Here is a 14,996-nt window from a genome sequence, read left to right as displayed (position 1 = left end):
CTTACAAGCTATCTTCGCCCTGGATCCCACCAAGTTACTGCTGATACTGCTGCATGCGGCTCGTGGTAGTTTAACTTCTGACTCTGAGTAAGAAGACTTCTCCTGCCAGCTCTGCCCATCCCATGCAAACTAGAATCACTCCTTCTCACAGACATTTTCAAATGATTTGTACTCATGGTAAGAAATAAAATGTATATCTCTTACTAAGGGATTTCACACAAAATTGTGTTGCCCATAAATTAGGGCCACTGTCTTAAACTACTCAGGAAGAGGTTTTAAATTTAAAACAATTGAAACAAATGCTGATTTGCCAGAGTGAAAAAAGTAAGGATAAAAATCCATGAGTTGTTGGAATCACAGCTATAACCATCAATGAGACCATTTTTTGGCTACTTCTATCTATCAGTCAGTGATATGTAGCTTACTACAAACAGTCCCTCCCTCGTTACCGCATCAAGGAGCGCCAATTCGTCTTGTAATGGCACTGGCTACATATTGCAAATGAACGATGAATCCTACCAAAATTTCAATGCTCTTGTAATTTGTTTTCAGCGGTTTTGTTGGGGACCCGCCTCCTGAGATTTGTACACATGCACGAAGGGCAGTCTTCGTTAAAAATGTCTTACAAATCTCGAGTTTTGTAGATTTGAGATCTCAAATCTCAAAAATGCACGAGTCTAATAATTAGTGTGTTTTTGTTAATATAGTTCCCATATAACAAAACATTACCAGCTCATACATAATATAACTGTGTGTCAGATAGTATAATACAGTAGGCCTTATTTGCTTTTAAAGTTGTTTTGAATTATTTGCAGCCTGTTAGAAATGCCAAAACCCCAGCATATTAAAAAGAAACACTGGCATTTGTTTTTTTTAGCTTCACTGTCAACTACATTATCTAGTTGCATAGAAACAGCAGGATATGTGCTTATGAATTAAATTATGAATAATGCCTTTAAATCAGAATGCACAAGTATTCATAAATTATTATTGCATGTCTAAAATTATATTCAGGTCTTTTGTCATCAAGAAACAAAGGATTTGTGAAAGACTTATTTTTGAAAAGAAAACATATGGAAATAAGTTACTTAATTATAATTGAACTATAACTTTATATATACAGTATAATGTTATTACAAAACTTGTATATACTGTATATGAATGAAAGTAGTGTGTGTTCCTAAGATTATAATAGAAACCAGGACCTTTTACAAGTTTAAATGTTGTTTCTGCAGATGAAGAACCACATTTGGTGTCCACTATTACAGACACAATATTGTCTGGACTTCCTGGTACTCGTGGACCACCTGGCCCCGTTGGACCACAAGGTAAGTAACTATATGGAGACATAGATCTTCTAGTAGAAACAGGTATCATTTGTCTGGTAGGACCTAAACTAGGTCTCTGATGTTCAACGTACTTGTGAAGTTCAGCATTGTTTGGACTGAATTCACTGGAACTAACACTGTTGTGAGATAAGCCATGTAGATGGTACCTCTACTGAATACATGCACTTCTTCTGAAAATCTAGATCTGCCATAACAAATTCCAATTTAGTTGCTTTTAAATGCCCAACATATCCCAGAAATATTTCTTTGTCCATTGCTTTTCCATCATACACTGTATGCCATAACAGTTTTGAGTTTGTGTATTGAAAACAATTGAGGAAACGAAAGGATGAAATATCTGCTTCAGTTTTTATATTTAATAAACCAGGATATTCAGTTGAAAGTTGTCTCACTAGAATTCCTGCTTAGAACAAAAATGCAATATTTAATGCAATATTTAAATATTTAGTAGGTTGCTGCCTAATACTCTCAGAATGTTTACTGTTTCAGAATATATATATATATATAAACATGTTAATGATATGCCAATAACAGTACTATTAATTATATTATTGTGAACTGTTCAAAAAAAGAGTTAATTGAGATGATTATTCTTTGGAGCTAGGAATAGTAATGGTACATCTTATTAATCGCACATGTTTCTGATTACACCAAATGTATCGGTTTGTCTTAGTCTGTCAATTCTTGTCTTGTCATATCCCTTGAATTTATGTATTGTATTAAGCGCTGCGTAAACTGTTGGCGCTATATAAATAAAAGATAATAATAATAATAATTACATAGAAAATAATATATATTTTTTAAAATATTGTATTTGGAAACTACAGAAATCATGGACTGAAGTGGTAAAATAAAAATCATATGTATAACTCTATTAATAACAGGAACAGTGCAAAACGAATTATTAATTTACAGTAAAGTCAAAGAAACAGTATTAAGTATTAATTGTTTTGCAATACAATGTTTAACATAGAACCAGCTATCTGACATCAGATATGAACCATTCAGCTCATCTACTGTAATCTGATATAAAGGAATCTAAACCCCAAGCAGTCATTAGTCTTGTCCCATAGTGAGGATAGTTTTAAGTCTATCCCATACCTCTTTACATTACCTCACTACAGTGGATATAAAAAAAAGTCTACACACCCCTTATTTCAGCTTGTTTTGCAATTGAATTGTTCACGTTATAGGTCACATTAAAGGTGGAAAAAGTTCTGACATGATTTATCTACTGTATATTAGCCTCCACCACTTTTAATGGAGACTGTTCCATCTAGTACCCTCTCAGTAAAGAAGAACTGCCTTATATTACCACGAAGCCTCTGACCCTTTAGTTTTAGACTACGACCTCTTGTTCTACCATTGCTCCTCCTTTCAAAAAAAGCTTGGTGTACTTTGTTTAAATGTTTGCATTGCATATCCCCTCTCTCATCTTTCCTTCAAACTGTACATATTAAGATCCCTTAGTCTTTCCTGATAATTACTTTATACTCTAAGTGAAATCTCACCAGAGATCTAAAAAGCATTCAGATGCCCCTAATTTCTGCTATTAACGGCGCTATATAACCAAGCACCTCACTTGTATTTTCCACCACTTTATTATATTTCGTGCCTACCTTAAAGGGGAAGTCCCATCGAAGTGGGAAGGTACTGTACACAGTAGTATAGGTTAGTATAGTCAAAAACCTAATTTTGATCCAATAAATGTTATTTATCTGCACACCTGGGGACTGCCATTGTTCTCAGTTATGTGATATGTTGTGACTTCCCCTGCTGTAACATTTCACTGAGCAGATTCTTTGCTATGATAATGAAATCCCTTCCTCCATAGATTGTTTTAGTCAGGGTATGTGGCTGGGTGATTAACACTGAGGCATTCTTTTGTTTACAACACTCAGGAGTGATGGTGTTTGTCTAGCAGATTAGACTAAAGATACAACTGACTTTCTTTTTCATAGTACACTATTATTCAACCTGCAGGGGGAGCTTGAGGGTTCTCAGGAGGGTCTGTATAGTCATTTGACAGTTGGCCGCGCCACCATCTTGTGAGTGGTCAGCATTCACTGATGGCGCCTGTGGTTTGGGCTTCGGAGCAATCACAAGGCAATCAGGGTAGGGGGTTGTGTGACTGACATGCCTCGATATCGAGGCATGTCAGCAACACTGATTATGCTTAGAAGGCGATTGCTGATTGCTTCCTAAGCTCTGTTTTAGCTGCCCGTCTTTGATGATCGGTTTGGCGGCGGCCATTTTTTTTCGGGAGAGGGCTTTCCTCCCATGATCCACGGCTAGCCTCACTTGTGAGACTTCCTTGGATGCTGCAAAACCACCGACTGCGGAGAAAACACAGCGATCACGTCAATGCAGGTATTTAACAGCACCCCGTACATGTACGGGCTTTGTCACCAATGCATTGCATCGTGATCCCGTACATGTACTGGCATTGCAGTAAATGGGTTAAAGAAAACAGCACAATGTTTTTGGAAATGTATTTTTAATCTAATACAAGTAATAAAAAGGTATAAGGGTTTCCACTTAAAGTCTCCACACATAATTAATGAATCCCAAATCCCTTTCTTCTATAGACTATATATTTTTCCTTTTGATTTTTACACCCGTAGTGTTCTATTTTACATTTATCACCAACGAACTGCAGCTGAAACGTTCTTAAGGTTTAAATTAAAGCATTAGCCAAATGATGTATTCCACCAGGAATGTCTACCCTGTTGCAGAAACTAACTGGTACCTTTGTCATTGTTGAATTTCTGAGCAACTTGGTCAACAGAGCTTCACTGAGACACTTTTGGTCTGTGGTTGTAAGATTTTCTAGCACGTTTCCCTTTTGAGGAGGACTAACTTGTCTCTTCATACTGCTTACTTAAAGTAGAACAATAGTTTTTGCTTAGTGTTTTCTTCTCCTGCTGCACCATATATTCTGTTGTCTGATCCTCGTATCAATTTGTGTGCCTGTTTCAGGGACAGCTGTATATTTTCAGGGGCCCCTCTCTAGCACAAGTTTTTACAGGGTCCATCCCTAACACAAGACTAATTGTATAAAAATGAAGGAACACAATTGGTATTGTCACAAGTTTTTAAAAAAGTAGTTATGTGGGGTTAAGCAACTGCTTAATTTGTTTCTAATGGGAGTCCCATCACTGCACAGGTTGGAGGGTTTGCAATCAGTCATAGGCGGACTAGTCACTGAGGACATTTAGAGAATATCTCTGAACTGATTTATGTTTTGTATGTATTTTATGCAATTAACACATTGTTTTGTTTAACCAGGCCCTGCTGGACCAAGAGGTCCTTCTGGACCCATGGGCATTCCTGGGCCACAGGTAAAAAAAATATATGAATGTACAAACTAAAACATGGAAATATACATCTACTCATGTTTATGTTTATACAGTAGGGTGATCAGATGTCCTCGGTTTCCGGGTTTATTTATGTCCCCCGTTGCAAGGCAGGATTAATGTTCACTTCCGCAGGAGTCCTGCAGCTTACCTGATGGGAAGCAGGGACACAGTGAAGTCACATGACTTTACATCATGTCACATGACTTCACTCCGTTACTGCTTTCCCTGGGAGGGCAAGAGAAGTTGTTTGCACAGATCTGCAGTTTAGGTAAGGGGGAGGGTGTATGAACAAGTATGCATGATTGAGGGAATGAATGAGTATCTGTGAATGATTAGTATCTGTGAAAGAATGAGTATTCGTGAATGATTAGTATCTGAATGAATGAATGAATGAGTGTGTGTGTGTGTGATAGCATGGATGTGGGGGGGCATGGCACAGGAAGGCTGTAAGTGATGTGCATGTATTGGCTGCTTGTGCATGATAGGAGTGTGATTGCTATATTAAATAATGTCCTGGTGTGTGTTTTGGGTGTCAGTGTGGCAGAGCCTATCCCGGTGTGTGTGTCTGGGTGTCGGTGTGGCAGTGCCTATCCTGGTGTGTGTTTGGATGTTGGCGTGGCAGAGCCTGTCCTGGTGTGTGTGTGTTTTGGGTGTCAGTGTGGCAGAGCCTGTCATGGTGTGTGTGTGTTTAGGTGTCGGTGTGGCAAAGCCTGTCCTGGTGTGTGTGTTTTGGGTGTCGGTGTGGCAGAGCCTGTCCTGGTGTGTATTTGGTCATCTGTTTCCTGGCACTTTGCTTAGTGTAGGGATAAATTAATCTATTTAATTTTTACTCATCTAGCGATAAAACGCCCTCCTGAATTTGTCACTTCAGAGGACAAAACTTTCTAAGCCCAGAAATCAGTGAGATAAAAAGTAAAGGTTGTGTGTTATTTACTCTATTTAAATCTGCATATCTTATTGAAAAGAAATAGTGGCAGTAAATTGCGGCTTCAGGCGTCCTGTGTATGATGACTTTTTTAGTGTACTGATTACTCCCAATCCCATCACATAAGATTCTATCCTATATTATCTGCAGAGCACTGATGTAATCTTTATCCAGTACACATTGATGCCGAGGATTATTTTATTTATTTGCATGAAAAGGCCCAAAATCCTCGGCATCAGGCCCATGATACTCTCAATCTGCCCAAAAGATTCTAAGAAGTATTTTGGACAAAATGTGAGAAATAACGTATATATCATACAATCACTTCATAAACGCATACCAAATACACTGCATATATATAGTTTGAATAAAATATGCTTACAAAATAGTTTTTTACCATTTGCCAGTTTTAAAAAAATGTCCCCGGATTTCATTTTAAACATCTGGTCACTTTATTATACAGTATTCTGTAATTTCTTGATATGGCCACATTCTTTATTTATCTGAATTATGGAAGGAATGGAACAGAAGATATACTCTTCCTTTAGCCCAAATGGTGACCAACACAGAGCTTACCAGCTGTTGGATAACTGCAAATGCTTTCCACTACCTCGGAACTTGATTGGGGATGGTTAAGAGACAGAAGTCTCATTTACTAACTTCAATAACTAAAGTAATTTGCACTAGCTAAAGATCATATACTTTTAATTTAAAGTAACAGTCTACAACATGTTATTTTAACTTGTTCATGAATATCAGAGTTTATTTTGCATGCATGCATTTTATTGCATGCAAATCTCTGCTTTCATTCATTAGTTATTGGAGGTTGAATTCAGGGAATATTGTATCTTGTTCACTGAATTATATATTGTGTGCTCCCTTGACTTTTGTGTAATGAAATTTAGGCATGCTGAAGGTTCTGTTAAAACGGCAAATGGAATCATAACGTTTTGCAAACTCATGCAGAAATGCAAATTGCAGAAATGCAGAAATGCAAATTGCAAAGCAATCTTCATTTGTTTCATTTTATTTTTTTCTTCTAATGTATTTTTTAGGGAAATCCAGGATTACCAGGGCAGCCAGGTCCAAAAGGCGCTAAAGGTGACCAAGGAGTAAAGGTGAGTGGTGTAACCCTTGAACCCTCATTTATTTTTTAGATACAGATCTTTCACACATAGAAAAAGATCAGGTTCTATACATTGTAATCTTTATACTGTCGTAGTGTATTTTTCATCCACTAGAATATCATAACTTTTCTTGTTCTAAAATGATGCATAAGCTTCTTTACCTAATATCTTATACTGTTTTAACTATTTTTTAAACAGGGTGAACCAGGTATGAGAGGTGAGCCCGGAACTAAAGGTCCACCTGTAAGTATATACTATGTATCGCCTTCTGTAAAACTTTACATTTCTGTTTTATTTGTAAACCCTTGTAAATATGTTGAGATAGATCCATCATGATTTCCATTATGGGAAACTTTGATAAACTTGGAGCACATTATTATTTTTCTAAATTCCATACTGTTCCTTTGTTACAGTGGTGGCATGTTTACATATTTGTACAAATAATAAATATCTTACCTGTTTTACAACTGACTTTTTTCTTGATCACTAATTTTCCATATTGTATGTTACAAGTTCTAAAAACATTCTGCATTTAATTTAATTTAATTTGGTTAAAAAAACAACACCTTTTTAAAATTATACTTTTTATTTAGTTCAAATTAAAATATATGGAATGTTTGCTGTTACAAATGTTTCCTTGCTTAATATGTGAATTGTAAAATAAATTTCATTGATTTACATTTTTTCTCGATGATCGATTTTTTTTTTAATTAACATTAATTTCGATTTATAGGTTCTTAAGTTTGAATATGGATGTTTCACTTACCTTTGGACAGGAGTTCAAGATATATTTAAGAATATAGAATTTTGTAAAATCATTTGTCAACTTTAATTTCCTTGATTAACAAAAATAACTTTTTCTTTTTAGGGTGAACCAGGCAATAAAGGAGAAGATGGAGACAAAGCAGATGAAGTAAGGAATAACGGCAATGAGAATTAATGTTTATGCTTTTTATATTAAGGCTGAATGGCCAACAATCTAAAACTGAGGACAATATTAACAGTGTTAATAAATAGACTTACATCTATCTAGTAGACTTGTGCAAATGGACCAAGAATGATTCAAACAAATTTAGTTTCCTGCAGTTTCATTTGTCACTCTCATTCATGCTCTCTCGATGTCTCTATATCTTCTCCAACAACAGTTTCCACCTTTGTCTCCTTTTCCACAGCAACCCCTTCTTCTTTCCCTCTTCTTAGTCTTTGCTGAGTTACAACTAAACAAAATTGGCAAATGTTATTCAAATTCAAATTTGGATGAATCCGAATGCACAAGTCTGCTATCTAGTAACTGAAATGAGCAATATGGTATATATTTTGTTTGAAGATCATAATACTATAATGTGCTATTGCTACATCTAGATTGTAAGATGAATATATGTACTATAAGAATAACAATGTAAATAAAACATAATAAAAGTAATAAAAGTAATAATAATATCACAAAAACTGACAATGGGAGTGATCATTTAGTATACATTTTCCATTGTCTTTTAAAGAAACTATTAAGTAACTGTTAGCAATCACACTCCTATCATGCCAAGTCAGCCAGTACATGCTGAAACCTAGCTAGCTGCCCCCCTTGTGTATTGATGCTGCCAGCAGTATGGGGTCTACACATCACTTACAGCCACCCTGTACCAGCATGTACTGGCTGACCTGGCATGATAGGAGTGTGATTGCTAACAGCTAACAGCAATCACAGCAAGCACAGTCCCATCATGCCTAGATACCAGCATTTACTGGTTGCCTGGGTATGATAGGAGTGTGATTGCTGTGTGGGCAGTGTGTACGCCAGGGCTGGCTTTGGGGTGTGCAACCTGTGATCTATGCCTGTAATTTAGGGGGTTTTAAATATACCTTTTAATGACGTGTTTTTATGTGAATTCCAATTGATCTATACCTGCAAAGCTGGTTTTCCATACATTATTTATGTATACCTGCGAATACATGTGTTTGTATGTCTTATTCAGTTGATTAATACCTGCAATGCTGTTTATATGTATTTATTTGATCTATACCTGCAATGCTACTTTTCATATAATATTGTATACCTGCAAATACAGGATTTGTATGTCTGATTCTGTTTATTTGATATATACCTTCAGAGCTGAGATCACAAGTGAATTTCAGTTGATCTATACATGTAAAGCTTGGTTTGTGTGTTAATGTGTTGATCTATACCGGCTATCGGCAACTGGGGCTAATATTAATATATATGGGCAGCAGGGGCATCAATACACAAGGGGCAAGAACACTAAGGGGGGTATAAACGACAATGCAGTGTGAAAAATCCATCCTGATTTAGACGTCTGTGACATAGATTGTGTCCTGCTGTTTGTGTATTTTTGGTTATCAGTGTAGCAGAGCCTGTCCCCGGGTGTGTGTATAGGTGTTGGTGTGGCAGAGCCTGTCCTGGTGTGTGTTTGGGTGTTGGTGTGGCAGAGCCTGTCCTGGTGTGTGTTCGGTTGTCAGTGTGGCAGAGCCTGTCCTAGGGTGTGTGTTTGGGTGTCAGTGTGTCAGAGCCTGTCCTGGTGTGTGTGTGTGTTTGGATGTGGGTGTGTCAGAGCCTGTCCTGGTGTGTGTGTTCAGTTGTCAGTGTGGCAGAGCCTGTCCTAGGGTGTGTGTTTGGATGTGGGTGTGTCAGAGCCTGTCCTGGTGTGTGTGTGTTTGGATGTGGGTGTGGCAGAGCCTGTCCTGATATGTGTGGGTGTCTGTGTGGCAGAGCCTGCCTGGTGTGTGTATGTGTTTGGTTGTTGGTGTGGCAGAGCCTGTCCTGGTGTGTGTGTCTGGGTGTCGGTGTGACAGAGCCTGTGTTGGTGTGTGTGATTGGTCATCTGTTTCCTGGCACTTAACTTACAGTAGGAATTATTTCATTTATATTTATCCAGAGATAAAATGCCCTCCTGAAGTTGTAGTGACTTCAGGGGACAAAACGTTCAAGGCCCTGAAATCATTTAGTGGAAAAGTTATCGTGTTATAATATTTATTTCAAGGATTAGTCGCACTCAATTGTGGCTTCAGGCTTCCCATGATCAAGTATTATTTTAGCCCAATAACAAAAGTATAATTCCATAGCACATTACTTTTAGAAATTATGAATGCCCCCCCCAGTTTGACTGTGGTATCTTGTGTGCCCCCCTATATATTGTTTCTAGAGTCGCCACTGGTTCTTCCTCAGTGGGACACTAGAGGGTTCCTTTAAAAGAAATGCTGTATTTCTAACAAATTTGTTGTTGTTTTGAGGTGCATATATTTCTAAATCTTGCATTAACTAAAGATGGGATTTAGCACTTTTTGTGTTTTTGAAAGTTACTATATACTGATATGTAAATGAACATTTAAATAAAATGTACATACATTTAAGCACTCATCAAAAAAAGATTGTTTCTAAAGAGGATTATGTCGTTCATATTTTTTCAAACAGGGAGAAGGAGTTCAGCAGCTCAGGGAAGCTTTAAAAATTTTAGCAGAAAGAGTTCTAATTTTGGAGCATATGATAGGAATTCATGGTAAGTATAACCACCTTAAATCTTAAGAACCCTAGTTGTTCAAGGTTAATAAAAGTAGATGAGATTCTATGTTATAGCTGTGTTGGAACCTACAGGTTTGTTTTTTTTAGACAGCTATTTTAATTTTAGCTTCCTTAAGTTCTTCTATTTTTCCTTCTTCACTTTTTAAGGGCACTGTCCAATCTTTTCCTCTATTAGGTTCCTAATGATCCACTACATAGGACTATGAATTCAATATGAGTTTTTGTCTTTCCAGCCTTGTTTCCACCCTTGCAATGTAAATGTGAATGGGGATAGACTTAGAATATTTTAGGAATCATATTATTTTAAAATATATATTTTTAGCATTTGTGGCACAAAAGTGATGATTTATAAATCATTAATCACTGCACTGTTAAAATACAGTACCTAGTGCTTATACAAAATGTAAAAGAAATCAAATATCAGATTTTTTTTTTGTTAAGATAGATAATTACTTTTTATTTAGAATGATCGATTTCTCCATAAAATATGTGAACATATATGTCTTTAAAGCATGTATACCTCTTTTGCAGATGCACCATCTTCTGTTGAGCCAGGTTCCGGACAGGATGTTTTGGGACCCTTTATTCCTAGTAAAATTAATCTTAAACGTGAACAGCAACAAAGACATCAGGCACTTGATATATTTTCAACACTGCTGTATGAAAGTGAACCTGGTCAGAAATAAGGACACGGAACGTGAAATCAGAAGAAGCCAGCCCGCTGATTAAAGCCAAAGTATCTGGAATATTGTCAAACATTGTCTTACAGACAATTTTAAAAATGCCGCAAGTCACATGAATTTATAAAGGGAACAGCAAAAACTAAGATTACACTTTTTAATTATAGTATAACTTTCATCACTAATCCCTGTTCAAGTTGAGTTATCCCTTCAGTTTTAAAATTCCATGCATTTTTGGACCTGTATCACCCAACTTTACATTGATCAGTATAGCAGATCAGTATGGAAAGTTCTATATTGTGTCAATATTTTTTAATGGTGCAGAGGTTTATAATGTATTTTCTCTAATGGGTTGCCACCTACCTGTTAAACACAGGGAGGCAATGATTTATGTTCATGTTTAATTCTGAAGACTAATGCAACTAGTTATAAAAAGGAAGAAGCCTATAACCCTGGTGTCATAAAGTGTAATTGTCATCAATACTGGTTTTAAGGTCTGTTCAACGTAAACTTTTTGAAAATTATTTTAAATTCATAAATCACTCAGGGTGGATTCTTTGATAAAGTTCTAGAGAGGAGATTGGCTAGTTAGGAGATTGGCTAGTTAGGAGATTGGCTACGTCTGGTGGCCGCTGTCATGTTGCAGTACAAACAATGTCATGTTACGCATAAAACCAGACACAGGGTGGCCATCAGATCAGTCTTTCTGTATCTTTCTTATAATAACACAAAATACATTTGACGTAGTAGAGTAGTAATTTAGTAACCAGTGTAAACTATTGTCTATTAAAATTTAATCAGATGCTTGCAGTCAAAATGTTATAATCTTATGTTTATTGGTGCACTAAAGTTATTACTTTTTAAACAGGCAGCAATAACTTTTTAAAGTATTTTCCCTGAATGATTTTTTTTATGGGGTGTCATGGCTTGGTACTTTTAAATTAATTTGGGCATCCAGGTATTATCCTGAAAATGATGTAATCACAATTATTCTCTCATACCTGAATGTGTTGTGAAACTAGTCAGTTGCTACAGATTAGCACTAGCCATAGCTGCTGACCTATTCAGTATGAAAGTACAAAAAAAAAAACATGAACTTTGAACATATTTGCAATATAAACTGGGGAAAAAGAGAAAACTGAGAGATAGCTCATTACAGTATTACTTTCATGTTACAATGTTACTTTCCATGATATTATGACTGTAATCCTGGCACAAATGACTTTTTTTTATTTCATGGTGTTCAGCAGGCAATGACCTCACTAATCTTAACAACATTAAGGCCACTTACCTAAGGTTACCTAACTCTTTTATAACATAACACAATTGACCTTGAAGGTCACCATGGACAAATAGACACATTTTTACAGCACCATATAGTTAAATACAAAGAGGTGCAATTCATTAAAACACAACATGCAAAAATAAAATTAGAATATTCAAACCATTATTATGATCATTGTCTTAGGCAGGATACTAAGACATAAATACACATACATGTTTATTATTGTCTCTATTAAATATACTACACTGATATTTCCTTTGTAAATAATGCTATATGTTTTTTATTGGTTTGTTTTTAATTCATAAGTGATGTGCAATATCATGGCATTTTCTCTCTTTGCTTTGGATACTTTGTCATGTTATCTTTATTTCTGAAAAAAAAAACTAAAATGCTTGGTTTTCTGTATGTCATTTGTGGGAACTGAAAATTATTATTATCTCTCTGTATAGTTGTGTATTTTCTAGATAAAGAACAAAAACAAGAAAAAAAGAAAAAATAACATTTTAATTTCTTTTCTGGCAAACCTACTTACTTAAACAATCCATGTAATATGTTGTTTTATTAAATAATCATAATCTCCAAATAAAAATAGCATCAAATGTTGCGATTGATATAATAATTAATACTACTGCTCACCTAATAGACACCAGGCTCTCTGAAAAACCAATACAGAAACCAGCATAAAAAGTGCAATGTATATTTGACCTAGATAAATGCATTTTAGATACTGGCTCATAATAATACACAATAAATATTGTAGGGCTGCATGTCAATCTAAATCTAGAAATCAAAGAAGGACTAGTTGATCAAATTGAGTTTGATTTTATATTTCAATTTATAATTGGGCTGCCTAGTGGCTTTTTATAAGTATGTTAATCATCTCACGTTGGCATTAGAAAATCAAGCAACTCTATGGTAGTGTGATGTGTTCCTTTTATACAAGTTTACAAGTCATAACAGTTTCTTATTGCTTTTCTATTATGTTATAACGAAAGGTGCTAAATTATCCAGGGAGCACATTTAGTTGATAGTATTAGAGTACTTAATATTGTTTGTGTTTATATGGTGGTGTATGATTCTCAAGTCTTATAGCATTTTATAGTTTATGGCTTGAGGTAGATAGATACACCAGTTTCACATAATACAAGCTTTGGCTTTTTTAGTAAACGTATAAGCCAAATGATCGTCCCTTTTGGTAATCTGTCCAGCACTGCAAACCAATTTGGCAATTATGTCAACCCGAGATGTGTCTCCAAGTGTTTTAGATAGTGTATGGGAACACATGGGAACCTCCTGGTATCCTGGTACCAGAGTTTTACTCCTTAATCTTCATAAGAATCTGACCTAAAAGGGGGTGGAGTAAGGTATGGATAGGTTGGATTTTGCTGTGAATTTAACCCCTTAATGACAAAGCCCGTACATGTACGGGCTCAAAATGCATTCTTTCCAATGGGTTTAGGGACCGCCCATTGTCCTTAAGGGGTTAAGGAGCATATGTAGCAATGTAGTGTGGAGAAAGATCCTCAGGGCAACTTGCCATCAAGCCACAGCCTTCTACACCCAGTTTAAACCCTAAAATCTCCCATTTATTTTTATGATCAGCATTTTTTGCAGTGTTGCACATATTAAGCACAAAATCACAGTACGTTAATTCTAATCTAAAATATTTAACACGGCTTGCTTGGGAACATCAATATTTATCCTTGAAATTTCATTACAAAAGAACATGTATTTGTTGTGTTTCTGATGTGCATAATGAATTTAATCTTTCCGCAGTTATTTTTTTCAGCCAACGCATTGTACTTAATTGCTTGAGGATGTTATTTTTTTTAAGCACCGTTTTTTTAATTGATTGGGAACATCTAGTACACTTATCAATGGCCTTTTTTTTGTAATGCACTGAGAAATAAATATATTGTAAATTACAATTTGTGTCCAGGGCTTTTGTAACCTCCTGTGGTATGAGGGAGAAGGAAAATATACGTGTATAAACATACACAAAAATACCTAAAGGGAAGCACACCCTAAAAAAAAAATATAAACTCAGGGGTGCTGAAGAAATTACTATTTAATCCCTTCTTTACTGAAGGTTTTTACCATATGTTCGTTTAGCTGTGATTCCCTTTTTTAGTTTTTACTGTACCATTACAAATTATACCAGATAGTGCTTTCTCTTTGTTTTGATGTATAGTACAACATTTAGTATAAGTAATATATTAAAACATGAAAACAAAGATGAAGAAAGCCACATTTTTGTATGATTTTGGTATAATTGTCACTAAAGTAATTGAGTTGACCAAAATAATCCAAAATATATTAATAAAATTGTCTCGAGTTTGGAAATACCTTATATGTATGAATGTCTATATCTTTGTGGCAGTTATAGGGCTGTATCAAAGTCTTTCATTATTTTTACAGTTAGGTATAGGTTTGTAACAGTAATCACAAACAAATAAAATAATAAATAACCCACAAAATACGTATTTCTGGAATGTAGACAACCTGAGGTAGTCCACTGGGAGTTTTTAGGCTTTTGTAATGCAGCCATTAGGCAACCAATCTTTGCCATTTTTATTTAGACACAGAAAATAAAGGATTGGGTGTTAAAATAAACTATACAAACACAGCTTAGATACAAAAGATGCATTTGGTTGACTACAACACACATTATCAGTCTGGCTGAGGGTGATGGGAGTTGTAATCCACAATTGGCAGTCAAGTTCTAATATAATAATA

General features: G+C 35.6%; 1 protein-coding gene across 1 annotated transcript in view; it reads left to right on the top strand.

Annotated features, from left to right (window-relative positions):
- Window positions 1-11,065, top strand: part of COL26A1 (collagen type XXVI alpha 1 chain) — a 142,063-nt gene extending 130,998 nt beyond the window's left edge. Inside the window, exons 9-15 of the mRNA XM_053457149.1 lie at window positions 1,236-1,328; window positions 4,638-4,690; window positions 6,689-6,751; window positions 6,959-7,003; window positions 7,629-7,673; window positions 10,188-10,272; window positions 10,827-11,065. Of these exons, the coding sequence (XP_053313124.1) occupies window positions 1,236-1,328; window positions 4,638-4,690; window positions 6,689-6,751; window positions 6,959-7,003; window positions 7,629-7,673; window positions 10,188-10,272; window positions 10,827-10,981 (539 nt within the window). The 3' untranslated portion in view covers window positions 10,982-11,065. The remainder of the gene's footprint in view (window positions 1-1,235; window positions 1,329-4,637; window positions 4,691-6,688; window positions 6,752-6,958; window positions 7,004-7,628; window positions 7,674-10,187; window positions 10,273-10,826) is intronic.
- The last annotated feature ends 3,931 nt before the right edge of the window (window positions 11,066-14,996 follow it).

This window comes from Spea bombifrons, chromosome 2 (assembly GCF_027358695.1).
Source record: "Spea bombifrons isolate aSpeBom1 chromosome 2, aSpeBom1.2.pri, whole genome shotgun sequence".
In the NCBI taxonomy this organism is placed as follows: Eukaryota; Metazoa; Chordata; class Amphibia; order Anura; family Pelobatidae; genus Spea; species Spea bombifrons.
The sequence above is the reverse complement of the archived record's forward strand: the minus strand, read 5'-3'. Positions and strand labels throughout refer to the sequence as shown.